This window comes from Pelodiscus sinensis, chromosome 30 (assembly GCF_052426305.1).
Source record: "Pelodiscus sinensis isolate ZL-2025 chromosome 30, ASM5242630v1, whole genome shotgun sequence".
NCBI lineage: Eukaryota > Metazoa > Chordata > Testudines > Trionychidae > Pelodiscus > Pelodiscus sinensis.
This window is the reverse complement of record NC_143081.1, coordinates 231791-256327: the sequence shown is the minus strand read 5'-3', so window position 1 is coordinate 256327 and position 24537 is coordinate 231791. Positions and strand designations below refer to the sequence as shown.

Below are 24537 nucleotides of genomic sequence, written 5' to 3'. Positions count from 1 at the left end.
AGGAGGCGGGTTTCCTGCCCTGACACCTTGTGGGGCAGTTCCTGGCCCCCCCGCATCTGACCCTGCTCCTCTCCCTCCCCACCGCAGGGCCGTCTGATCCCTGGGGCCTACAAGTTCGATGCGCTGATCACCACCTTCGAGATGATCCTGTCGGACTGCCCCGAGCTGCGGGAGATCGAGTGGCGCTGCGTCATCATCGACGAGGCCCACCGCCTCAAGAACCGGCACTGCAAGCTGCTGGACAGCCTCAAGCACATGGACCTGGTGGGGTGCCGGGGCTGGGGCCTGGTGGGGGTGGGGAGGATGGGGCTGTGGGGAGGGAGGGGGGGCTGGGGCTGGGTGAGGGGAGTGTGGAGGGTGGGGCTGTGGGGCGGCGGGGCTGGGCTGGGGCCTGGCAGAGAAGGGGAGGGTGGGGCTGTGGGGCGGCAGGGCTGGGGCTGGGGCTGGGTGAGGGAGGGGGGCTGGGGCCTGGCCGGGGAGGGGAGGGTGGGGCTGCAGGGCCCAGCCAGGGGCTGGTGTTGGGCAAGGGAGGGGAGCGCGGGGGCTGGCCCCTGACCCCTCTCCCCACCACGTGGCAGGAGCACAAGGTGCTGCTGACGGGCACCCCGCTGCAGAACACGGTGGAGGAGCTGTTCAGCCTGCTGCACTTCCTGGAGCCCTCCCAGTTCCCCTCCGAGGCCGAATTCCTCAAGGACTTCGGGGACCTCAAGACAGAGGAGCAGGTAAGAGTGGGTGGGGCCCCCCGGGTGTCCACCGCCTCCCTCTGCATGCTTCCGGTGAGCCCCCTGCCCCTGGGGCACCTCCTCCCACCTCTGCCCTGCCCATCTCCCCGGCTGTCCCTCCCCGCCCTGTCTCCTCTTCCCAACCCCCATCCCTGAGTGCGCCCCTCCATCTCAGCCTGCATCCCCCTCCCGCTGACTCCCCTGCGCTGCCCCAGGTGCAGAAGCTGCAGGCCATCCTGAAGCCCATGATGCTGCGGCGGCTGAAGGAGGACGTGGAGAAGAACCTGGCGCCCAAGCAGGAGACCATCATCGAGGTGGAGCTGACCAACGTGCAGAAGAAGTACTACCGGGCCATCCTGGAGAAGAACTTCTCCTTCCTGTCCAAGGGCGCCGGCCACACCAACATGCCCAACCTGCTCAACACCATGATGGAGCTGCGCAAGTGCTGCAACCACCCCTATCTCATCAACGGTGCGGGGCTGGGTGGGGCTCTCCCTCGGCGCCCCCCCCCGGCGCTACGGTCTCCCCTCGCCGGGGCTGTCCCTCGGCGCCCCCCCCCCCCCCCCCCCCGGCGCTACGGTCTCCCCTCGCCGGGGCTCTCCCTCGGCGCCCCCCCCCGGTGCTACGGTCTCCCCTCGCCGGGGCTGTCCCTCGGCGCCCCCCCCCCCCTCCCGACGCTACGGTCTCCCCTCGCCGGGGCTGTCCCTCGGCGCCCCCCCCCCCGACGCTACGGTCTCCCCACGCCGGGGCTGTCCCTCGGCGCCCCCCCCCCCCTCCCGGCGCTACGGTCTCCCCTCGCCGGGGCTCTCCCTCGGCGCCCCCCCCCGACGCTACGGTCTCCCCTCGCCGGGGCTGTCCCTCGGCGCCCCCCCCCTCCCGACGCTACGGTCTCCCCTCGCCGGGGCTCTCCCTCGGCGCCCCCCCCCCCCCGACGCTACGGTCTCCCCTCGCCGGGGCTCTCCCTCGGCGCCCCCCTCCTCCCTCCCCTCCCGACGCTACGGTCTCCCCTCGCCGGGGCTCTCCCTCGGCGCCCCCCCTCCACCCCGACTCTACAGTCTCCCTGTGGTGGGGGCTCTCCCTCGGGGGCCCCCCCGATGCTATGGTCTCCCCTCGCCGGGGCTCTCCCTCGGCGCCCCCGCTCCACCCCGACTCTACAGTCTCCCTGTGGTGGGGGCTCTCCCTCGGGGGCCCCCCCGACGCTATGGTCTCCCTGTGGTGGGGGTTCTCCCTTGGCGCTGCCCTCTCCCCCCCCCCCCGACACTATGGTCTCCCTACGGTGGGGGCTCTCCCTCAACACCAACCCCTCCCCTCCCTTCCCCTTGCAGGGGCTCCCCCTTGGCTAGTTCTGCTGGCGCTGCCCCCTCACCACAGGCCACGCTGCCTCTTGCCGCTGGCCTGCACACGGGGCCGCTGAGCAATGGGGTGACTCAGCAGTAACCCTCCCCCGGGTCCCCCCAGGTGCAGAGGAGAAGATCCTGGCGGAGTTCCGGGATGCCTGCCCGCACGCGGTGCCCCATGACCTGCACCTGCAGGCCATGGTGCGCTCGGCTGGCAAGCTGGTGCTGATCGACAAGCTGCTGCCCAAGCTCAAGGCAGGTGGGCACAAGGTGCTGATCTTCTCGCAGATGGTGCGCTGCCTCGACATCCTGGAGGACTACCTCATCCAGCGGCGGTGAGGGGCTGCCGGGGCGCGGGGCCTGCAGAAATGCTGGGCCGTCCTGGGGGTGGTCTGTGAGGCCGGGGATGCAGCAAGGGGCTGCGGTTCCTTCCCCAGAGGCCAGGGGAAGTCCGGGGGCCACACGTGCCGAGGTCTGGCTGCAGAGACATGCAAATCGCTGTCCCACTGACTGACACGATACAGGATGAAGGGGAGGCTACGCAGCACGCTGGCCCCGTTTAAGTCAGTTCTGCTGATATTGATAAAATGCAAACTGTACCCGATTTCCACCCCACGACAGCACGTCGAACGAGCGACGATAGTCCAGCAATTAGCTACTAAAACGCAGCTCGACAGAAGACCGTGACACTGACTCCTTTTTTGTTTTGGCTCCCACACGCGGGCTGCGTGCGGGCCACGGGCTGCGTGTTGAGTAGCCTTGCTATAAGCCCTACGTAAACATGGTGCTCCCCCCAGGTACCTGTACGAGCGAATCGACGGGCGGGTGCGGGGGAACCTGCGGCAAGCCGCCATCGACCGCTTCAGCAAGCCCGACTCGGACCGCTTCGTCTTCCTGCTGTGCACGCGGGCAGGCGGGCTGGGCATCAACCTTACGGCTGCCGACACCTGCATCATCTTCGACTCGGACTGGAACCCCCAGAACGACCTGCAGGTACCGGGAACCCCCAGGCACCCTGACCCCCCCATGCCCCCAACACGCCTCCAGCCCTGTCGTTCCCCCCACTCCCCCCCCCCCGCTCCCGGGACACCTGCATCATCTTCGACTCGGACTGGAATCCCCAGAACGACCTGCAGGTACCAGGGACCCCCAGGCACCCTGACCCCCCCCATTCCCCCAACACGCCTCCAGCCCTGTCGTTCCCCCCCACCCCCCCCCCCCGCTCCCGGGACACCTGCATCATCTTCGACTCGGACTGGAACCCCCAGAACGACCTGCAGGTACCGGGAACCCCCAGGCACCCTGACCCCCCCCATTCCCCCAACACGCCTCCAGCCCTGTCGTTCCCCCCACTCCCCCCCCCCGCTCCCGGGACACCTGCATCATCTTCGACTCGGACTGGAACCCCCAGAACGACCTGCAGGTACCGGGAACCCCCAGGCACCCTGACCCCCCCCCCATTCCCCCAACACGCCTCCAGCCCTGTCGTTCCCCCCACTCCCCCCCCCCGCTCCCGGGACACCTGCATCATCTTCGACTCGGACTGGAACCCCCAGAACGACCTGCAGGTACCGGGAACCCCCAGGCACCCTGACCCCCCCCATGCCCCCAACACGCCTCCAGCCCTGTCGTTCCCCCCACTCCCCCCCCCGCTCCCGGGACACCTGCATCATCTTCGACTCGGACTGGAATCCCCAGAACGACCTGCAGGTACCAGGGACCCCCAGGCACCCTGACCCCCCCCATTCCCCCAACACGCCTCCAGCCCTGTCGTTCCCCCCCCAAACCCCCCCCCCCCCGCTCCCGGGACACCTGCATCATCTTCGACTCGGACTGGAACCCCCAGAACGACCTGCAGGTACCGGGAACCCCCAGGCACCCTGACCCCCCCCATGCCCCCAACACGCCTCCAGCCCTGTCGTTCCCCCCACTCCCCCCCCCCGCTCCCGGGACACCTGCATCATCTTCGACTCGGACTGGAACCCCCAGAACGACCTGCAGGTACCGGGAACCCCCAGGCACCCTGACCCCCCCCATTCCCCCAACACGCCTCCAGCCCTGTCGTTCCCCCCCCCACCCCCCCCCCGCTCCCGGGACACCTGCATCATCTTCGACTCGGACTGGAACCCCCAGAACGACCTGCAGGTACCGGGAACCCCCAGGCACCCTGACCCCCCCCATTCCCCCAACACGCCTCCAGCCCTGTCGTTCCCCCCACTCCCCCCCCCCCGCTCCCGGGACACCTGCATCATCTTCGACTCGGACTGGAACCCCCAGAACGACCTGCAGATACCGGGAACCCCCAGGCACCCTGACCCCCCCCATTCCCCCAACACGCCTCCAGCCCTGTCGTTCCCCCCACTCCCCCCCCCCCGCTCCCGGGACACCTGCATCATCTTCGACTCGGACTGGAACCCCCAGAATGACCTGCAGGTACCGGGAACCCCCAGGCACCCTGACCCCCCCCCATTCCCCCAACACGCCTCCAGCCCTGTCGTTCCCCCCACTCCCCCCCCCCGCTCCCGGGACACCTGCATCATCTTCGACTCGGACTGGAACCCCCAGAATGACCTGCAGGTACCGGGAACCCCCAGGCACCCTGACCCCCCCCATTCCCCCAACACGCCTCCAGCCCTGTCGTTCCCCCCACTCCCCCCCCCCCCGCCCCCCCCCGCTCCCGGGACACCTGCATCATCTTCGACTCGGACTGGAACCCCCAGAACGACCTGCAGGTACCGGGAACCCCCAGGCACCCTGACCCCCCCCCCATGCCCCCAACACGCCTCCAGCCCTGTCGTTCCCCCCACTCCTCCCCCCCCCCCCCCCCCCCGCTCCCGGGACACCTGCATCATCTTCGACTCGGACTGGAACCCCCAGAACGACCTGCAGGTACCAGGGACCCCCAGGCACCCCGACCACCCCATGCCCCCAACACGCCTCCAGCCCTGTCGTTCCCCCCACTCCCCCCCCTCCCCCCCCGCTCCCGGGACACCTGCATCATCTTCGACTCGGACTGGAACCCCCAGAACGACCTGCAGGTACCAGGGACCCCCAGGCACCCCGACCCCCCCTTCCTACAGTGCCCCCCACACGCCTCCAGCCCTGCTCCCCCGACACTTGCATCGTTTTCGACTGGAACCCCCAGACCGACCTGCAGGTACCGGGGACGCCCGGGGACCTTGACCCCCCCCCCCCCCCCCCCCCCAGCTTCCTCTCCTCATAGCTCGCCCATACCTCCATTTCATACCCCTGACACCTGCATCATCTTGGACTCGGACAGGAACCCCTAGAATGACCTGCAGGTACTGGGGATGCTCCCCTGCCCCGCACCCCGTTCTCTGCTTCCCCAGGAGCTAACGGGGGTCGTGTCCTCTTCCTGTACCCCCGTGGCACCCTTCTCTCTCCTGCTCCCCTCTGTTTGCAGGGCCCCAAACCCCTGGGTCATCTCTGACCCCAGGGTCTGCCCCTGGCTGAGCATGCTCTGGGCTCCCCAGGCCGGTGCACCCTGACACCCCTCTCCCCCAGGCGCAGGCGCGCTGCCACCGGATCGGGCAGAGCAAGGCTGTGAAGGTCTATCGCCTCATCACCCGCAACTCCTACGAGCGCGAGATGTTCGACAAGGCCAGCCTGAAGCTGGGCCTGGACAAGGCCGTGCTGCAGTCCATGAGCGGGCGTGAGGGCAGCATCGCCGGGGTGAGTGGGGGGCGGGGGCGGGTCAGGGAAGCTGCCTCTGCTAACGCTCCCCAGCACAGCCCAGAGGTGCTGCTGTCGGCACAGGGCCCCTCTGGGCTCGGGACTCCCTGCGGGCGGCCAGGCAGGGGGTGTGAGCGAACCCCGGGGCAGCATGGTGGGGAGCCAGCTCCCAGGGCTGGCGGCGCCCGTGTGAACGGTCCCCCCATGCCCCCAGATCCAGCAGTTCTCCAAGAAGGAAATCGAGGACTTGCTGCGCAAGGGGGCCTACGCGGCTATCATGGAGGAGGACGATGAGGGCTCCAAGTTCTGCGAGGAGGATATTGACCAGATCCTGCTGCGCCGTACGACCACCATCACCATCGAGAGCGAGGGCAAGGGCTCCACCTTCGCCAAGGTACCCGGGCCACCCCCCTCCCTGCCAGACCCCTCCCCATGGAGAGCGAGGGCCGGGGCTCCACCTTCGCCAAGGTACCCCGACCACCCCCTCCCTGCCAGACCCCTCCCCATGGAGAGCGAGGGCCGGGGCTCCACCTTCGCCAAGGTACCCCGACCACCCCCTCCCTGCCAGACCCCTCCCCATGGAGAGCGAGGGCCGGGGCTCCACCTTTGCCAAGGTACCCGGGCCACCCCCCTCCCTGCCAGATCCCTCCCCATGGAGAGCGAGGGCCGGGGCTCCACCTTCTCCAAGGTACCCGGACCACCCCCCTCCCTGCCAGATCCCTCCCCATGGAGAGCGAGGGCCGGGGCTCCACCTTCGCCAAGGTACCCCGACCACCCCCTCCCTGCCAGATCCCTCCCCATGGAGAGCGAGGGCCGGGGCTCCACCTTCGCCAAGGTACCCGGGCCACCCCCCTCCCTGCCAGATCCCTCCCCATGGAGAGCGAGGGCCGGGGCTCCACCTTCGCCAAGGTACCCGGACCACCCCCTCCCTGCCAGATCCCTCCCCATGGAGAGCGAGGGCCGGGGCTCCACCTTCGCCAAGGTACCCGGACCACCCCCTCCCTGCCAGATCCCTCCCCACGGAGAGCGAGGGCCAGGGCTCCACCTTTGCCAAGGTACCCGGACCACCCCCTCCCTGCCAGATCCCTCCCCACGGAGAGCGAGGGCCGGGGCTCCACCTTCGCCAAGGTACCCCGGCCACCCCCCTCCCTGCCAGATCCCTCCCCATGGAGAGCGAGGGCCGGGGCTCCACCTTTGCCAAGGTACCCGGGCCACCCCCCTCCCTGCCAGATCCCTCCCCATGGAGAGCGAGGGCCGGGGCTCCACCTTCGCCAAGGTACCCGGGCCACCCCCCTCCCTGCCAGATCCCTCCCCATGGAGAGCGAGGGCCGGGGCTCCACCTTCGCCAAGGTACCCGGGCCACCCCCCTCCCTGCCAGATCCCTCCCCATGGAGAGCGAGGGCCGGGGCTCCACCTTCGCCAAGGTACCCGGGCCACCCCCTCCCTGCCAGACCCCTCCCCATGGAGAGCGAGGGCCGGGGCTCCACCTTCGCCAAGGTACCCGGACCACCCCCCTCCCTGCCAGACCCCTCCCCATGGAGAGCGAGGGCCGGGGCTCCACCTTTGCCAAGGTACCCAGACCACCCCCTCCCTGCCAGATCCCTCCCCATGGAGAGCGAGGGCCGGGGCTCCACCTTCGCCAAGGTACCCGGACCACCCCCTCCCTGCCAGATCCCTCCCCATGGAGAGCGAGGGCCGGGGCTCCACCTTCGCCAAGGTACCCGGACCACCCCCCTCCCTGCCAGATCCCTCCCCATGGAGAGCGAGGGCCGGGGCTCCACCTTTGCCAAGGTACCCGGACCACCCCCTCCCTGCCAGATCCCTCCCCAGGGAGAGCGAGGGCCGGGGCTCCACCTTCGCCAAGGTACCCGGACCACCCCCCTCCCTGCCAGATCCCTCCCCAGGGAGAGCGGGGGCCGGGGCTCCACCTTCGCCAAGGTACCCCGACCACCCCCTCCCTGCCAGACCCCTCCCCACGGAGAGCGGGGGCCGGGGCTCCACCTTCGCCAAGGTACCCCGACCACCCCCTCGCTGCCAGACCCCTCCCCACGGAGAGCGGGGGCCGGGGCTCCACCTTCGCCAAGGTACCCCGACCACCCCCTCCCTGCCAGATCCCTCCCCATGGAGAGCGGGGGCCGGGGCTCCACCTTCGCCAAGGTACCCCGACCACCCCCTCCCTGCCAGATCCCTCCCCATGGAGAGCGGGGGCCGGGGCTCCATCTTCGCCAAGGTATCCCGATCACCCCCTCTCTGCCAGACCCCTCCCCACGGAGAGCGAGGGCCGGGGCTCCACCTTCGCCAAGATGCCCCCTGCAGATACTCTGCCACAACCAGGATGCTCCCTCCATAACCACAGTGTGCCCTGCCATGGCACCTCCCAGATACTCCTGGCTCCCCCATGGCCCTGGTCCAGTTCTGCCCCCCCGGGGGGAAGAGGCGGACATGGAGGGTGGCATCGGGGTGGGAGGGTGCTGCTCCCTGCCCTGCACTGCAAACCCCACTCTGACTGCCCCCCAGGCAAGCTTTGTGGCCTCAGAGAACCGCACGGACATCGCCCTGGATGACCCCAACTTCTGGCAGAAATGGGCTAAGAAAGCGGACCTGGACCTCGACCTGCTCAACAGCAAGGTGGGGAGGGGGTGCAGGAGTGCTGAGGGCAGGGAATGTCGGGGTGGGAGCAGCACTGCAGGAGGGAGGGGACCCAGCTGCTGCGAGCCCCCCAAGTTCCCCGCCACTCGATCCTGTGCCCGTGTTCCTACCCCCCCACACACACACACGGGCCCCATCCAAGCCCCTGCCTGCCTTGACAGGCATGTTGGGGGGTAGCCGAGAGGTGGGGGAGACCCACAGCGGGCCCTGGGCGCTGTGCCCTTGCCTGGCTGGATGTAACGGCCCCTGCCCTGACAGGCATGTCGGGGGGTAGCCGAGAGGTGGGGGAGACCCACAGCGGGCCCTGGGCGCTGTGCCCTTGCCTGGCTGGATGTAACGGCCCCTGCCCTGACAGGCATGTCGGGGGGTAGCCGAGAGGTGGGGGAGACCCACAGCGGGCCCTGGGCGCTGTGCCCTTGCCTGGCTGGATGTAACAGCCCCTGCCCTGACAGGCATGTCGGGGGGTAGCCGAGAGGTGGGGGAGACCCACAGCGGGCCCTGGGCGCTGTGCCCTTGCCTGGCTGGATGTAACGGCCCCTGCCTCGACAGGCACATCGGGGGGTAGCCGAGAGGTGGGGGAGACCCACAGCGGGCCCTGGGCGCTGTGCCCTTGTCTGGCTGGATGTAACGGCCCCTGCCCTCCCCAGAACAACCTGGTGATCGACACGCCGCGGGTGCGCAAGCAGACCCGGCACTTCAGCACGCTGAAGGACGACGACCTGGTGGAGTTCTCGGACCTGGAGAGCGAAGACGAGGAGCGGCCGCGCCCCCGGCGCCACGACCGGCACCACCCCCTGCACCACTCGTACGGGCGCACCGACTGCTTCCGTGTGGAGAAGCACCTGCTGGTCTACGGGTGAGGAGCCGGGGTCCTCGTGGCTGGGGGTATACGGGGGGAGGGGGCGGGGTCCCTGCCAGTCCCCAGGGCTGCGAGGGGAGGGTTTCTCATGGCGGGGGAGTATACGGGGGGAGGGGGCAGGGGCCCGGGGCAGGCGCTGGCCCAGCCAGTCCCAGGCTGTGAGGGGAGGTTCCTGTAGTGGGGGGAGGGGGCAGGGGCCCGGGGCAGGCGCTGGCCCAGCCAGTCCCAGGCTGTGAGGGGAGGTTCCTGTGGCGGGGGGAGGGGGCAGGGGCCCGGGGCAGGCGCTGGCCCAGCCAGTCCCAGGCTGCGAGGGGAGGTTCCTGTGGCGGGGGGAGGGGGCAGGGGCCCGGGGCAGGCGCTGGCCCAGCCAGTCCCAGGCTGTGAGGGGAGGTTCCTGTGGCGGGGGGAGGGGGCAGGGGCCCGGGGCAGGCGCTGGCCCAGCCAGTCCCAGGCTGCGAGGGGAGGTTCCTGTGGCGGGGGGAGGGGGGAGGGGACAGGGGCAGGCGCTGGCCCAGCCAGTCCCAGGCTGTGAGGGGAGGTTCCTGTGGCGGGGGGAGGGGGCAGGGGCCCGGGGCAGGCGCTGGCCCAGCCAGTCCCAGGCTGCGAGGGGAGGTTCCTGTGGCGGGGGGAGGGGGCGGGGGAGGGGGCAGGGGGCAGGGGCAGGCGCTGGCCCAGCCAGTCCCAGGCCGCGAGGGGAGGTTCCTGTGGTGGGGGGAGGGGGAGGGGGCAGGGGCCCGGGGCAGGCGCTGGCCCAGCCAGTCCCAGGCTGTGAGTGGAGGTTCCTGTGGTGGGGGCAGGGGGCAGGGGCCCGGGGCAGGCGCTGGCCCAGCCAGTCCCAGGCTGTGAGGGGAGGTTCCTGTGGCAGGGGGAGGGGGCAGGGGCCCGGGGCAGGCGCTGGCCCAGCCAGTCCCAGGCTGTGAGGGGAGGTTCCTGTGGTGGGGGCAGGGGCCCGGGGCAGGCGCTGGCCCAGCCAGTCCCAGGCTGCGAGGGGAGGTTCCTGTGGCAGGGGGAGGGGGCAGGGGCCCGGGGCAGGCGCTGGCCCAGCCAGTCCCAGGCTGCGAGGGGGCGTTTCTCATGGCGGGGGGTGCGCTGTGGGAGGATTCCTGTGGCAGGCAGTGACCAGCGGCTCCCTGCAGCTGGGGCCGGTGGCGCGAAATCCTGTCCCACGCCCGGTTCAAGCGGCGCCTGTCGGAGCGGGACGTGGAAACCATCTGCCGCGCCATCCTGGTCTATTGCCTGCTGCACTATCGGGGCGACGAGAACATCAAGGGCTTCATCTGGGACCTGATCAGCCCGGCCGAGAATGGGAAAGCCAAGGAGCTGCAGAACCACTCGGGTGAGGGGCCCCAGCCCCTTGGCTGCCTCCCGGCGAGGGGCAAGGCAGCCCCCGTGGGCGCCGCTTCCCGCCCGCCCCGCCCCACCCTGCCCTCACCTGTCTCCGTCCCCCTGCCAGGCTTGTCCATCCCTGTGCCGCGGGGGCGCAAGGGCAAAAAGGTGAAGTCCCAGAGCACGTTCGACGTGCACAAAGCCGAGTGGATCCGCAAGTACAACCCGGACACGCTCTTCCAGGACGAGAGCTACAAGAAACACCTCAAGCACCAGTGCAACAAGTAAGGGATCCGAGCGTCTGGGCTCCCCCACTGCGCGCACGCACCCCCGCTGGTGCAAAGGACCCGAGCGTCTGGGATCCCCCACTGCGCACGCGCACACGCACCCCCGCTGGTGCAAGGGACCCGAGCGTCTGGGCTCCCCCACTGCACGCACGCACGCGCGCACACACCCCCGCTGGTGCAAGGGACCCAGGTGTCTGGGCTCCCCCACTGCACGCACGCACGCGCGCACACACCCCCGCTGGTGCAAGGGACCCAGGTGTCTGGGCTCCCCCACTGCGCACACGTACGCGCGCACGCACCCCCGCTGGTGCAAGGGACCCGAGCGTCTGGGCTCCCCCACTGCGCGCACGCACGCGCGCACACACCCCCGCTGGTGCAAGGGACCCAGGTGTCTGGGCTCCCCCACTGCGCACACGCACGCGCGCACACACCCCCGCTGGTGCAAGGGACCCAGGTGTCTGGGATCCCCCACTGCGCACACGTACACGCGCACGCACCCCCGCTGGTGCAAGGGACCCGAGCGTCTGGGCTCCCCCACTGCGCGCACATACACGCGCACGCACCCCCGCTGGTGCAAAGGACCCGAGCGTCTGGGCTCCCCCACTGCGCACACGCACGCGCGCGCACACACCCCCGCTGGTGCAAGGGACCCGAGCGTCTGTGCTCCCCCACTGCGCACACGCACACGCGTGCACACACCCCCGCTGGTGCAAGGGACCCGAGCGTCTGTGCTCCCCCACTGCGCGCACGTACACGCGCACGCACCCCCGCTAGTGCAAGGGACCCGAGCGTCTGGGCTCCCCCACTGCGCGCACGTACATGCGCACGCACCCCCGCTGGTGCAAAGGACCCGAGCGTCTGGGCTCCCCCACTGCGCGCACGCACGCGCGCACACACCCCCGCTGGTGCAAGGGACCCGAGCGTCTGGGCTCCCCCACTGCGCACACGCACGCGCGCACACACCCCCGCTGGTGCAAGGGACCCGAGCGTCTGGGCTCCCCCACTGTGCACACGCACGCGCGCACGCACCCCCGCTGGTGCATGGGACCCAGGTGTCTGGGCTTCCCCACTGCGCGCACGTACACGCGCACGCACCCCCGCTGGTGCAAGGGACCTGAGCGTCTGGGCTCCCCCACTGCGCACATGCACGCGCGCGCACACCCCCGCTGGTGCAAGGGACCTGAGCGTCTGGGCTCCCCCACTGCGCGCACGCACCCCCGCTGGTGCAAGGGACCCGAGCGTCTGGGCTCCCCCACTGCACACGCACGCGCGCACGCACCCCCGCTGGTGCAAGGGACCCGAGCGTCTGGGATCCCCCACTGCGCGCACGCACCCCTGCTGATGCAATGGACCTGAGCGTCTGGGCTCCCCCACTGTGTGTACACACACACACACACACACACACACACACACACACACACACACACACACACACACACACACACACACACACACACACACACACACACACACCCCCCCCCCCCCCCCCCCGCTGGTGCACGGGACCCAGGTGTCTGGGCTTCCCCCAGCATGCGCACACATCACTGGTGCAAGGAATCCAGGTGCCCTGGAGGGATCCTGGTGTGCATGTGCACATTGCTGGTGCAAGGGACCCAGGTATCCGGGCTCCCTCCACATGCACACTTGCACCTGGCACAGAGAGCTGGGGCCGGGAGCTGGGCCTCGTGCGGCCTGGCCCGGGCTCGGGGCTCTGCTTTGATCCTGTGCCGTGTCCCCACCAGGGTGCTGCTGCGGGTGCGGATGTTGTACTACCTGCGCCAGGAGGTGATTGGGGACCAGGCCGGCAAGGTGCTGGCTGGGGCCAATGCCAGGTAAGGGACCTAAACTCCCCCGCCCAGCCTGGCTCGTCCCGGCCTTGGCCCACCACTTACTCCTCTCTCCTCGCAGCGAGATCGACATCTGGTTCCCACTGGTGGAGCAGCTGGAGGTGCCGACTGCCTGGTGGGACGCAGAGGCCGACAAGTCCCTGCTCATTGGGGTCTTCAAGCATGGTGCGTGGTGGGGAAGGGTCTCCCGGGGCGGGGGGGGGGGGGGCTGGGCAGGGAGCAGCGGCGGGGTGCTCACCCCTGACCTGGGCCCCTCTCTCCCCAGGCTATGAGAAATACAACACCATGCGAGCGGACCCTGCGCTGTGCTTCCTGGAGAAGGCAGGGCGCCCTGATGACAAGGCCATCGCTGCCGAGCACCGCCTGGATGTGGGGGAGGGGTGAGTGACTGCTTAGGGGGAGGGGCCTGAGCCTGGTGGGGGGCCGCCTGCCTGCCTGGGGGCAGAGCAAAGGCACAGGGTGGGATTGGGTCCTGGTGAGGGGCTTCGGGGGGAGGGGGTAAGTAACTGTCCGGGGGCTGGGCTGGGGGTGGGGTACATGATTGTTTAGGGGCAAGTGACATGGGGCGGGCCCTGGGTCACCTGTCCAGAGGGGCGCGCCCGTGATGACTTGCCATGCTAATAGTGACCCCCCAGCAGTGTTTGGCTCTGGGAGGGGATGAGCTTGACTTGCTCCTCATGGAGTCCTGAGGCATGTCCCCCCCCCCACATCCCAGGGGGCAGTTCTTGGGGGGGTCACTAACCCCTCCCCTCCCCTCCCACCTGCCTCAGGGCGGAGTTCGACAAGGACTGCGAGGACCCCGAATACAAACCACTGTCCGGGCCGGCCAAGGAGCAGGACGACGAGGTGAGAGTTGCTCATTGGGCCTGCCCCCCCATTCCCCACAGGGCCCCCCACCAACACCCCTGCTCCCAGGTTCCCCCCCACCTCCCCCAGTGCTCTGTCCAGCCCCCCACTAGTTGCAGGGCAGGGCAATACTCAGTCTCTCTCCTTTCCCACTCCAGGGCGACCCCCTGACGCTGCTGGACGAGGACATCTCCGTGGTGGACGGGGAAGAAGGTGAGGGGACTTGGGTGCCCGGGGATTCTGCTGAGGGGCAGCCCAAAAGGTGGCACTGGCCCGGGAGGGACTCTGACGCCTGTCGTCCCCCTGCAGGCCAGCCGGCCCAGCCTGGGCACCTCTTCTGGCCGCCAGGCTCAGCACTCACAGCCCGGCTGCGGCGCCTCATCACCGCCTACCAGCGGAGCTACAAGCAGGAGCAGCTGAAGATGGAGGCGGCGGAGCGGGGAGACCGGCGGCGCCGGCGCTGTGAGGCAGCCTGCAAGCTCAAGGAGATGGTGCGCCGAGAGAAGCAGCAGCGGTGAGTCTGGGCGATGTGCTGCCGGGAATGGGGGGGGGGTGCAGGGCGAGGCGTCTCCCCACGGGCCAGCTCAGGTCACCTGCCCTCGGAAACACCTGCTTCCTGCCCACAGGTGGACGCGTCGGGAGCAGGCAGATTTCTACCGTGTGGTGTCCAGCTTCGGGGTGGAGTACGACCCAGACACGCTGCGTTTCCACTGGGGCCGCTTCCGCGCACTGGCCCGGCTCGACCGCAAGACGGACGAAAGCCTCACCAAGTATTTCCACGGGTTCGTGGCCATGTGCCGGCAGGTGTGCCGGCTGCCCCCGGCCGCCAGCGACGGTGAGTGTGTGTCTGGCTGTCTGTCTGCCCCGGCCGCCAGTGACGGTGAGTGTGTGTCTGGCTGGCTGTCTGCCCTGGCCGCCAGTGACGGTGAGTGTGTGTCTGGCTGTCTGTCTGCCCCGGCCGCCAGTGACGGTGAGTGTGTGTCTGGCTGTCTGTCTGCCCCCGGCCGCCAGTGACGGTGAGTGTGTGTCTGGCTGTCTGTCTGCCCCCGGCCGCCAGTGACGGTGAGTGTGTGTCTGGCTGTCTGTCTGCCCCCGGCCGCCAGTGACGGTGAGTGTGTGTCTGGCTGTCTGTCTGCCCCCGGCCGCCAGTGACGGTGAGTGTGTGTCTGGCTGTCGGTCTGCCCCCGGCCGCCAGTGACGGTGAGTGTGTGTCTGGCTGTCGGTCTGCCCCCGGCCGCCAGTGACGGTGAGTGTGTGTCTGGCTGTCTGTCTGCCCCCGGCCGCCAGTGACGGTGAGTGTGTGTCTGGCTGTCTGTCTGCCCCCAGCCGCCAGTGACGGTGAGTGTGTGTCTGTTTCTCTGCGCCGGCTGTATCTCTTTGATACATGCTAGCTCGCAGTGACAGGATAGCAGGGTACCCGGGGGGCTGTGCTGCTCAGTCTGACCCTGCCCCCCATCTCTGCCAACAGAGTCCCCGGACCCCACGCTGTTCATCGAGCCCATCTCGGAGGAGCGTGCCTCCAGGACGCTGTACCGCGTGGACCTGCTGCGCCGGCTGCGGGAGCAGGTTCTGTGCCACCCGCTGCTGCAGGAGCGCCTGGCCCTGTGCCAGCCGCCGGGCCCCGAGCTGCCCGCTTGGTGGGACTGCGGGCGGCATGATGGCGAGCTGCTGCAGGGGGCAGCCCGCCACGGCCTGAGCCAGACCGACAGCACCATCATGCAGGACCCCGACTTCTCCTTCCTGGCTGCCCGCCTCAGCTACTTGCATGGCCGGGCCGGGACGCCCCAGCCCGCTGCGGGAGGGGCTGGCACCCCCACGGCTTCCCCTCTGCCCCCCGAGCCGTCAGCCCCACTGCTCCCCATGCTGCTCCCCAAGCCCGACTCTGCCCAAGACTCAGACTCGGAGCTCGACCTGGGCAAGCTCTCGCCCTCCACGTCTGGGTCATCGTCGTCCTGCTCAGAGGACAGTGAGGACGAGCAGGGTGAGTGTGGGACCCCAAGAACCTTCCCCCGGTCTCCTGTAGCTTCCCTGAGCCGAGGGGGCCCTCCATGTCTGCGCCATGGGGGGAGCTGCCCAGGGCTGGGGGGTGTCGGTTCCTCTTCTCCCTCCACTCCTCAGGCATGGCACCTGCAGGGGAGGGAGGTGCCGGGGCGGAGGGTGTCTCTCTCCATGCCCCAGACACGGTGCCCATTGCGGGAGCTGCCAAGGGCTGTGGGGGGGGGGGTGTCGGCTCCTCTTCTCCCCCCTCTCCTCAGGCATGGCACCTGCAGGGGAGGGAGGTGCCGGGGCGGAGGGTGTCTCTCTCCATGCCCCAGACACGGTGCCCATTGTGGGAGCTGCCAAGGGCTGGGGGGGGGTGTCGGCTCCTCTTCTCCCCCCTCTCCTCAGGCATGGCACCTGCAGGGGAGGGAGGTGCCGGGGCGGAGGGTGTCTCTCTCCATGCCCCAGACACGGTGCCCATTGCGGGAGCTGCCCAGGGCTGGGGGGTGTCGGTTCCTCTTCTCCCTCCACTCCTCAGGCATGGCACCTGCAGGGGAGGGAGGTGCCGGGGCGGAGGGTGTCTCTCTCCATGCCCCAGACACGGTGCCCATTGTGGGAGCTGCCAAGGGCTGGGGGGGTGTCGGCTCCTCTTCTCCCCCCTCTCCTCAGGCATGGCACCTGCAGGGGAGGGAGGTGCCGGGGCGGAGGGTGTCTCTCTCCATGCCCCAGACACGGTGCCCATTGCGGGAGCTGCTAAGGGCTGGGGGGGGGTGTCGGCTCCTCTTCTCCCCCCTCTCCTCAGGCATGGCACCTGCAGGGGAGGGAGGTGCCGGGGCGGAAGGTGTCTCTCTCCATGCCCCAGACACGGTGCCCATTGCGGGAGCTGCCAAGGGCTGGGGGGGGGTGTCGGCTCCTCTTCTCCCCCCTCTCCTCAGGCATGGCACCTGCAGGGGAGGGAGGTGCCGGGGCGGAGGGTGTCTCTCTCCATGCCCCAGACACGGTGCCCATTGTGGGAGCTGCCCAGGGCTGGGGGGGGTGTCGGCTCCTCTTCTCCCCCCTCTCCTCAGGCATGGCACCTGCGGGGGAGGGAGGTGCCGGGGCGGAGGGTGTCTCTCTCCATGCCCCAGAAACGGTGCCCATTGCGGGAGCTGCCAAGGGCTGGGGGGGTGTCGGCTCCTCTTCTCCCCCCTCTCCTCAGGCATGGCACCTGCAGGGGAGGGAGGTGCCGGGGCGGAGGGTGTCTCTCTCCATGCCCCAGACACGGTGCCCATTGCGGGAGCTGCTAAGGGCTGGGGGGGGGTGTCGGCTCCTCTTCTCCCCCCTCTCCTCAGGCATGGCACCTGCGGGGGAGGGAGGTGCCGGGGCGGAGGGTGTCTCTCTCCATGCCCCAGACACGGTGCCCATTGCGGGAGCTGCCAAGGGCTGGGGGGGTGTTGGCTCCTCTTCTCCCCCCTCTCCTCAGGCATGGCACCTGCGGGGGAGGGAGGTGCCGGGGCGGAAGGTGTCTCTCTCCATGCCCCAGACACGGTGCCCATTGCGGGAGCTGCCAAGGGCTGGGGGGGGGTGTCGGCTCCTCTTCTCCCCCCTCTCCTCAGGCATGGCACCTGCAGGGGAGGGAGGTGCCGGGGCGGAGGGTGTCTCTCTCCATGCCCCAGACACGGTGCCCATTGCGGGAGCTGCCAAGGGCTGGGGGGGGGGTGTCGGCTCCTCTTCTCCCCCCTCTCCTCAGGCATGGCACCTGCAGGGGAGGGAGGTGCCGGGGCGGAGGGTGTCTCTCTCCATGCCCCAGACACGGTGCCCATTGCGGGAGCTGCCAAGGGCTGGGGGGGGGGTGTCGGCTCCTCTTCTCCCCCCTCTCCTCAGGCATGGCACCTGCAGGGGAGGGAGGTGCCGGGGCGGAGGGTGTCTCTCTCCATGCCCCAGACACGGTGCCCATTGCGGGAGCTGCCAAGGGCTGGGGGGGTGTCGGCTCCTCTTCTCCCCCCTCTCCTCAGGCATGGCACCTGCAGGGGAGGGAGGTGCCGGGGCGGAGGGTGTCTCTCTCCATGCCCCAGACACGGTGCCCATTGCGGGAGCTGCCAAGGGCTTGGGGGGTGTCGGCTCCTCTTCTCCCCCCTCTCCTCAGGCATGGCACCTGCAGGGGAGGGAGGTGCCGGGGCGGAGGGTGTCTCTCTCCATGCCCCAGACACGGTGCCCATTGCGGGAGCTGCCCAGGGCTGGGGGGGGTGTCGGCTCCTCTTCTCCCCCCTCTCCTCAGGCATGGCACCTGCAGGGGAGGGAGGTGCCGGGGCGGAGGGTGTCTCTCTCCATGCCCCAGACACGGTGCCCATTGCGGGAGCTGCCCAGGGCTGGGGGGGGTGTCGGCTCCTCTTCTCCCCCCTCTCCTCAGGCATGGCACCTGCAGGGGAGGGAGGTGCCGGGGCGGAGGGTGTCTCAGCATCCGTTCTTCCCCACCACCCTAGGTCCCATGCCCTGCGGGGGGAAGCTGTCTGAGGAGGAGGAATCCCTGCTGTCCCTGCCCACCTCCCAGGAGGGCGACTCGCCCCAGCCCACTGCCCCGGAGCTGCTGCTGCAGGAGCGACAGCGAGCCCACGAGTGGCCCAAGGTAATGCTTGGGAGAGGTAACAAGCCCACCCCCAAGCCTCTGGGGAGTTGGGTGGGGGCAATTTGGGGGGCTGGGGTTGCCATGGTGACACTGGCACCCTTGTCTCCCCCAGACTGGAGCATTTGTACCACATCATTGGTGGTGTTTCTGTGGCTGTTCCATGCTTGGTTTTGATGAAGTGGCTGCTGTGATTCTGGGATGATGAGGGTGGCCGTGGTTCTGTGGCTGGTTGTGAGGGGGTAGTTGCCGTGGTTACGTGGTAGGTTGTGAAGGGTGACTGCTGTGATTCTGGGATGATGAGGGTGGCCGTGGTTCTGTGGCTGGTTGTGAGGGGGTAGTTGCCGTGGTTACGTGGTAGGTTGTGAAGGGTGACTGCTGTGATTCTGGCATGAGGAGGGTGGCTGTGGTTCTGTGGCTGGTTGTGAGGGGGTAGTTGCCGTGGTTATGTGGTTGGTTGTGAAGGGTGACTGCTGTGATTCTGGGATGATGAGGGTGGCCGTGGTTCTGTGGCTGGTTGTGAGGGGGTAGTTGCCGTGGTTATGTGGTTGGTTGTGAAGGGTGACTGCTGTGATTCTGGGATGATGAGGGTGGCCGTGGTTCCGTGGCTGGTTGTGAGGGGGTAGTTGCCGTGGTTACGTGGTTGGTTGTGAAGGGTGACTGCTGTGATTCTGGGATGAGGAGGGGTGGCCGTGGTTCCGTGGCTGGTTGTGAAGGGTGGCTGCTGTGGTTTTGAGGGGTATAGGAGGTTGTTGTGGTGACGCTGACACTCCTCTCTCTCCTAGGACCGGGTGCTCATTAACCGCATCGATCTGGTGTGCCAGGCTGTGCTGTCGGGCAAGTGGCCCACAGGTCACCGTAGCCAGGAGCTCTGTGGGGGCCACGGGGACTCAGTCCCCTGGCAGCCGGGGAACAACGCCAGCTCGCCCGCCCCCCACACGTGCTCCCAAGAGGAGGCGCCAGCCCTGTACACCCGCCTCCGGCACAGCCCCGAGGAGAAGGAGTTCACCGTGCAGATCAAGGACGTGAGTCTCCGGACGAACCACGCAGGGGATATGGGGGTGCCTGTGATGACTTGCCATGCTAATACCGACCCCCCCCAGCAGTGCATGTGGCTCTGCCCCAGGGAGGAATGAGTTAAAACTTCCTTCTCATGGAGACCTGAGGCCCCTGAAGGAGGGTGGGGGGTGGCCCCCCCTTGGTGTTGGTGCTGACCCAGTGTCTGCCCCAGGAGGAGGGGATCAAGCTGACGTTCCAGAAGCACAAGCTGACCCCCAACGGCACTCTGCACGAGCGGCCCCTGCCGGGCCCCAAGAAGAGCAGCAAGAAGCTGGTGGAGGTGAGGGGGTAGGGATTCTGCGGGCTGTGTCTGGGAGGGCAGTGGAAGTGAGGTGTGGGGGAGGGAGGGTCTGTGATCCTGGGAGCTGCAGTTCGTGGGGGGGAAGGGGTGTCTCTGCCCCAGCTCAAGCTGCGGTGCTTGGGGGCTGGGCAGGCGGGATGGCTGGGAGGGGAGCTCGGGGGAGGGGGTTCTCTCCTGATGAGGAGGTCTCTGCCCCAGCTGGAGCTGCTGTGCCTGGAGGGGCTGGGGAGGTAGGTGGTCTGGCTGGGGTGAGGCTCTCTCCTGTCCTGACTGGGGGTCTCTGCCCCAGCTGGAGTTGGAGGGGCTGGGGAGGTAGGTGGTCTGGCTGGGGTGAGGCTCTCTCCTGTCCTGACTGGGGGTCTCTGACCCAGCTGGAGTTGGAGGGGCTGGGGAGGTAGGTGGTCTGGCTGGGGTGAGGCTCTCTCCTGTCCTGACTGGGGGTCTCTGCCCCAGCTGGAGTTGGAGGGGCTGGGGAGGTAGGTGGTCTGGCTGGGGTGAGGCTCTCTCCTGTCCTGACTGGGGGTCTCTGACCCAGCTGGAGTTGGAGGGGCTGGGGAGGTGGTCTGGCTGGGGTGAGGCTCTCTCCTGTCCTGACTGGGGGTCTCTGACCCAGCTGGAGTTGGAGGGGCTGGGGAGGTAGGTGGTCTGGCTGGGGTGAGGCTCTCTCCTGTCCTGACTGGGGGTCTCTGACCCAGCTGGAGTTGGAGGGGCTGGGGAGGTGGTCTGGCTAGGGTGAGGCTCTCTCCTGTCCTGACTGGGGGTCTCTGCCCCAGCTGGAGTTGGAGGGGCTGGGGAGGTGGTCTGGCTGGGGTGAGGCTCGCTCCTGTCCTGACTGGGGGTCTCTGCCCCAGCTGGAGTTGGAAGGGCTGGGGAGGTGGGCTGGCTGGGGTGAGGCTCTCTCCTGTCCTGACTGGGGGTCTCTCCCCCAGCTGGAGTTGGAGGGGCTGGGGAGGTAGGTGGTCTGGCTGGGGTGAGGCTCTCTCCTGTCCTGACTGGGGGTCTCTGCCCCAGCTGGAGTTGGAGGGGCTGGGGAGGTAGGTGGTCTGGCTGGGGTGAGGCTCTCTCCTGTCCTGACTGGGGGTCTCTGCCCCAGCTGGAGTTGGAGGGGCTGGGGAGGTGGGCTGGCTGGGGTGAGGCTCTCTCCTGTCCTGACTGGGGGTCTCTGCCCCAGCTGGAGTTGGAGGGGCTGGGGAGGTAGGTGGGCTGGCTGGGGTGAGGCTCTCTCCTGTCCTGACTGGGGGTCTCTGCCCCAGCTGGAGTTGGAGGGGCTGGGGAGGTAGGTGGGCTGGCTGGGGTGAGGCTCTCTCCTGTCCTGACTGGGGGTCTCTGCCCCAGCTGGAGTTGGAGGGGCTGGGGAGGTAGGTGGTCTGGCTGGGGTGAGGCTCTCTCCTGTCCTGACTGGGGGTCTCTGACCCAGCTGGAGTTGGAGGGGCTGGGGAGGTAGGTGGTCTGGCTGGGGTGAGGCTCTCTCCTGTCCTGACTGGGGGTCTCTGACCCAGCTGGAGTTGGAGGGGCTGGGGAGGTAGGTGGTCTGGCTGGGGTGAGGCTCTCTCCTGTCCTGACTGGGGGTCTCTGACCCAGCTGGAGTTGGAGGGGCTGGGGAGGTAGGTGGTCTGGCTGGGGTGAGGCTCTCTCCTGTCCTGACTGGGGGTCTCTGACCCAGCTGGAGTTGGAGGGGCTGGGGAGGTGGGCTGGCTGGGGTGAGGCTCTCTCCTGTCCTGACTGGGGGTCTCTCCCCCAGCTGGAGTTGGAGGGGCTGAGGAGGTAGGTGGGCTGGCTGGGGTGAGGCTCTCTCCTGTCCTGACTGGGGGTCTCTGCCCCAGCTGGAGTTGGAGGGGCTGGGGAGGTAGGTGGGCTGGCTGGGGTGAGGCTCTCTCCTGTCCTGACTGGGGGTCTCTGCCCCAGCTGGAGTTGGAGGGGCTGGGGAGGTAGGTGGGCTGGCTGGGGTGAGGCTCTCTCCTGTCCTGACTGGGTGTCTCTGCCCCAGCTGGAGTTGGAGGGGCTGGGGAGGTAGGTGGTCTGGCTGGGGTGAGGCTCTCTCCTGTCCTGACTGGGGGTCTCTGACCCAGCTGGAGTTGGAGGGGCAGGGGAGGTGGGCTGGCTGGGGTGAGGCTCTCTCCTGTCCTGACTGGGGGTCTCTGCCCCAGCTGGAGTTGGAGGGGCTGGGGAGGTAGGTGGTCTGGCTGGGGTGAGGCTCTCTCCTGTCCTGACTGGGGGTCTCTGACCCAGCTGGAGTTGGAGGGGCTGGGGAGGTGGGCTGGCTGGGGTGAGGCTCTCTCCTGTCCTGACTGGGGGTCTCTCCCCCAGCTGGAGCTGCAGTGCCTGGAGGGGCTGCGGGGCCCTGAGATCGACTTAGAGGCACGGATCCCAGTGGTGCACAAGGCGAACGGGACGCTGCTGGTGGGAGAGGCGGCCCCACGCCGAGCCGACCTGGAGGCCTGGCTGCAGGCGCACCCTGACTTTGCCATTGACCCCCGTTTCCTGTCTGTGAGTGTCGCCCAGCCCTTCCTTTCTAGCAGAGCCCTGCCCCTCAGGCCCCAGCTTCCCGCCTCTTCCCCCTGCTCTCGAGGGCCAGGCCGCAGATGCGAGACCGCTCTCTGGTACTGGTCCCCCCATGTGATGCTCTAGAGCTGCCCCCTCTGGCCTTGCAGCCCTGCCTCTCTCCCCAGGACACAACCACCCCCGAATGCGCGGCCCAGGAGTGTTCAGAGAGGGGGTGCGTGGGCCCCTGTGGGGAGGGGAGATGGGCGGGGCCCTGAGCAGCAGAGCCCAGTAACCAAGTGTCTTTCTCTTGCCCCGATCCCTGTGTGGTTCCCACCCGCCAGTACATGGAAGATCGGCGCAAGCAGCACAAGTGGCACCGGTGTAAAAAAAGTGCAGTGGAGCTGAGCTGCCTGCCGGGGCTGGAGCGGGGCCCGGGGGCCAGTGGCTCTCACAACAGCAGGAAGGTGAGAGGCTTGCTGCTTAACCCCTCCCTGCGCCTGGGCTGGTGTCTGCCCAGCTTCTCGTCCCACGCTGGAGCCTCCACCCGTGGGACTGAGGGTCACGCCCTGCTGCTGGCCCCCAAGCAGTCCTGGGTATTGGACCGGGAACGGGGGAAGCCTTCCCCTGCTAATTCCTTCCCTGTCCCGTCTCTCCCTTCCAGGGCTACGTGCCTGACCCCATGATGAGCCGGATGCTGCCCGGCCCATTGGAGTCCGACGGGGGCCTGAAACAGCCACATGGCCGCCGGGCGGGGGTGGAGTTGGCCAAGATGGTATCATTGATGGGCGGGGCTGGGCGGAGCCAGCTGGGGGCTCCTGGGCCCCTGTCTCTCCATGGCCCCTTCCAACCTGGACCAGCCCCTGGCTCCTCCCTGCCCTACATGCCCTTCCCTGCAACATCCTCCTCTGGCACTCTGCTGCACCCGGGGTTGGGCCGTGGCAGCTATGCCCCGGGGCCACCCCTGCACCTGGGCTCCCTGGGGCACCCGCAGCCTGAGGAGGACGATGAGGAGGAGGAAGATGAGGATGAGATGGATGACTTGTCTCAGGGCTACGCCAGTTCGGAACGGGATTTCTCCCTGCTTGATGACCCCATGATGCCAGCCAACTCGGACTCCAGTGACGGTGCTAACGAAGGTGGCGACTGAGCTGAAGGGACAGAAGAGGGTACTGGAACTCACTGACGATGCAGGGAGGCAGCTGGAGCCCCCTGCATCCGTCACACAATCCTCTTCCCCTGCTGGGGGTCAGGGGACAGAGTGGGGGGGACTTTGCCCAGACCTGGGCTAATGAGAGTGGGGCTCAGACCCTGTCCTGGGGTGGACGAGCCCCCTGGGCTTTGACGTATGTGGGCTTGGCCAGTAAAACTGCACCCCAGCTGGAGTGACCTCGCAGCCTACAGCATTACCTGCCGGGGGCCGTCCCTGCTGCTTCCTGGGCCTTTCAGGGCTGGCAGCCCCTCTCCTCAGCCCCAGCGGTGCAGGGCCCAATGCTGTCTTGTAAGGGGGGGGCTATATTTATATAAATATGTAATATGTCTTGTGTAATATGGCGGGGGAGGGGCTGGAGTGCTGGGGCCGGGACCCTGTGGGGCTGTCATGGGCCTGGAGTGCGGGGGGGGGGGGGGGGGGGAGAGATAAGCTGGGTTAGCGCTTCCTGTAGTTGGATTTTTTTTCTAATAAAAGAAACAAAATGTGGAAAAAAACCAAGCAAACCAACCCCCAAAATCTCCGTGTCTATGGCCTAGAGCACTTCTGGGGGGAGGGAGAAGGTGGGGTGTGCCTGGGTCCATAGGGCTATGGAGAGGCTGAGGCTTCCTGCTAGAGCTGGGGGCTGAGATCAAATTCCTGCCCTATTCTTCATAGGCTGGGGGGCAGGATCTGCTGCCTGGCCCTACGGCCGTGTTACGGCTGGGGCTTGTTTTCCCAGGGGCCCAGCCTGCAACGGGGAGGGGGAGAGATGATGGATGTGCTGCCCCCCTCCCCGCAAGGACTGTAACTTGCCCCCAGTGTGCAGCAGCCTCTGCCTGGCTCACCCTCATCCTGGACTCCAGCCTGGCCTAAGCCCCTGCCAACCCAAGGGCTGTGCACTGCACTGTGGGGCTGGGCCTATGGCCCTGGGCTCTGTGCCGCCCCCCCCCCCCGTCCTCCCCTGCTGTGCTCCACCTGCCCCTGGGCTCAGCACAGGCCCCCCCCCATGCTCCTCCTGCCCCTGGGCTCTGCCCCCCCCGCTGTGCTCCACCCACCCCCCCTGCCCCTCCCCGCTGTGCTCCACCTGCCCCTGGGCTCTGCGCCCCCCGCTGTGCTCCACCTGCCCCCCTGTACCCCTGGGCTCTGCGCCCCCCGCTGTGCTCCACCTGCCCCCCCGTACCCCTGGGCTGTGCCCCCCCGCTGTACTCCACCTGCCCCTGGGCTCTGCCCCCCCCCGCTGTGCTCCACCTGCCCCCCGTACCCCTGGGCTCTGCCCCCCCCCGCTGTGCTCCACCTGCTCCCCGTACCCCTGGGCTCTGCCCCCCCCGCTGTGCTCCACCTGCCCCCCGTGCCCCT

The 24537-nt window shown here is 68.6% G+C and overlaps 1 protein-coding gene and 2 non-coding genes across 7 annotated transcripts in view; all 3 read left to right on the top strand.

Annotated features, from left to right (window-relative positions):
* The window catches only part of CHD8 (chromodomain helicase DNA binding protein 8), a 42841-nt gene extending 19437 nt beyond the window's left edge, over positions 1–23404 (top strand). For all 5 annotated transcript variants that reach the window (XM_089774086.1, XM_089774089.1, XM_089774085.1 and 2 more), the window contains exons 14-38: positions 88–264; positions 579–722; positions 938–1193; positions 2181–2394; positions 2857–3052; positions 5585–5752; positions 5967–6146; positions 8270–8380; positions 9049–9257; positions 10397–10596; positions 10714–10870; positions 12616–12705; positions 12782–12885; positions 12986–13100; positions 13491–13566; positions 13725–13779; positions 13876–14080; positions 14193–14401; positions 15035–15547; positions 18009–18151; positions 18934–19173; positions 19380–19487; positions 21816–21995; positions 22334–22456; positions 22654–23404. In XM_089774086.1, the coding sequence (XP_089630212.1) occupies positions 88–264; positions 579–722; positions 938–1193; positions 2181–2394; positions 2857–3052; positions 5585–5752; positions 5967–6146; positions 8270–8380; positions 9049–9257; positions 10397–10596; positions 10714–10870; positions 12616–12705; positions 12782–12885; positions 12986–13100; positions 13491–13566; positions 13725–13779; positions 13876–14080; positions 14193–14401; positions 15035–15547; positions 18009–18151; positions 18934–19173; positions 19380–19487; positions 21816–21995; positions 22334–22456; positions 22654–23139 (4659 nt within the window). In that variant the 3' untranslated portion in view covers positions 23140–23404. The remainder of the gene's footprint in view (positions 1–87; positions 265–578; positions 723–937; positions 1194–2180; positions 2395–2856; positions 3053–5584; positions 5753–5966; positions 6147–8269; positions 8381–9048; positions 9258–10396; positions 10597–10713; positions 10871–12615; positions 12706–12781; positions 12886–12985; positions 13101–13490; positions 13567–13724; positions 13780–13875; positions 14081–14192; positions 14402–15034; positions 15548–18008; positions 18152–18933; positions 19174–19379; positions 19488–21815; positions 21996–22333; positions 22457–22653) is intronic.
* Positions 13317–13414, top strand: LOC142823581 (small nucleolar RNA U6-53/MBII-28). Its single transcript, XR_012898752.1, has one exon. It is a non-coding gene; the product is annotated as a small nucleolar RNA U6-53/MBII-28 (small nucleolar RNA).
* LOC112547242 (small nucleolar RNA U6-53/MBII-28) lies at positions 19211–19318 on the top strand. The gene has a single exon (XR_003090987.3). It is a non-coding gene; the product is annotated as a small nucleolar RNA U6-53/MBII-28 (small nucleolar RNA).
* Positions 23405–24537: the final 1133 nt, after the last annotated feature.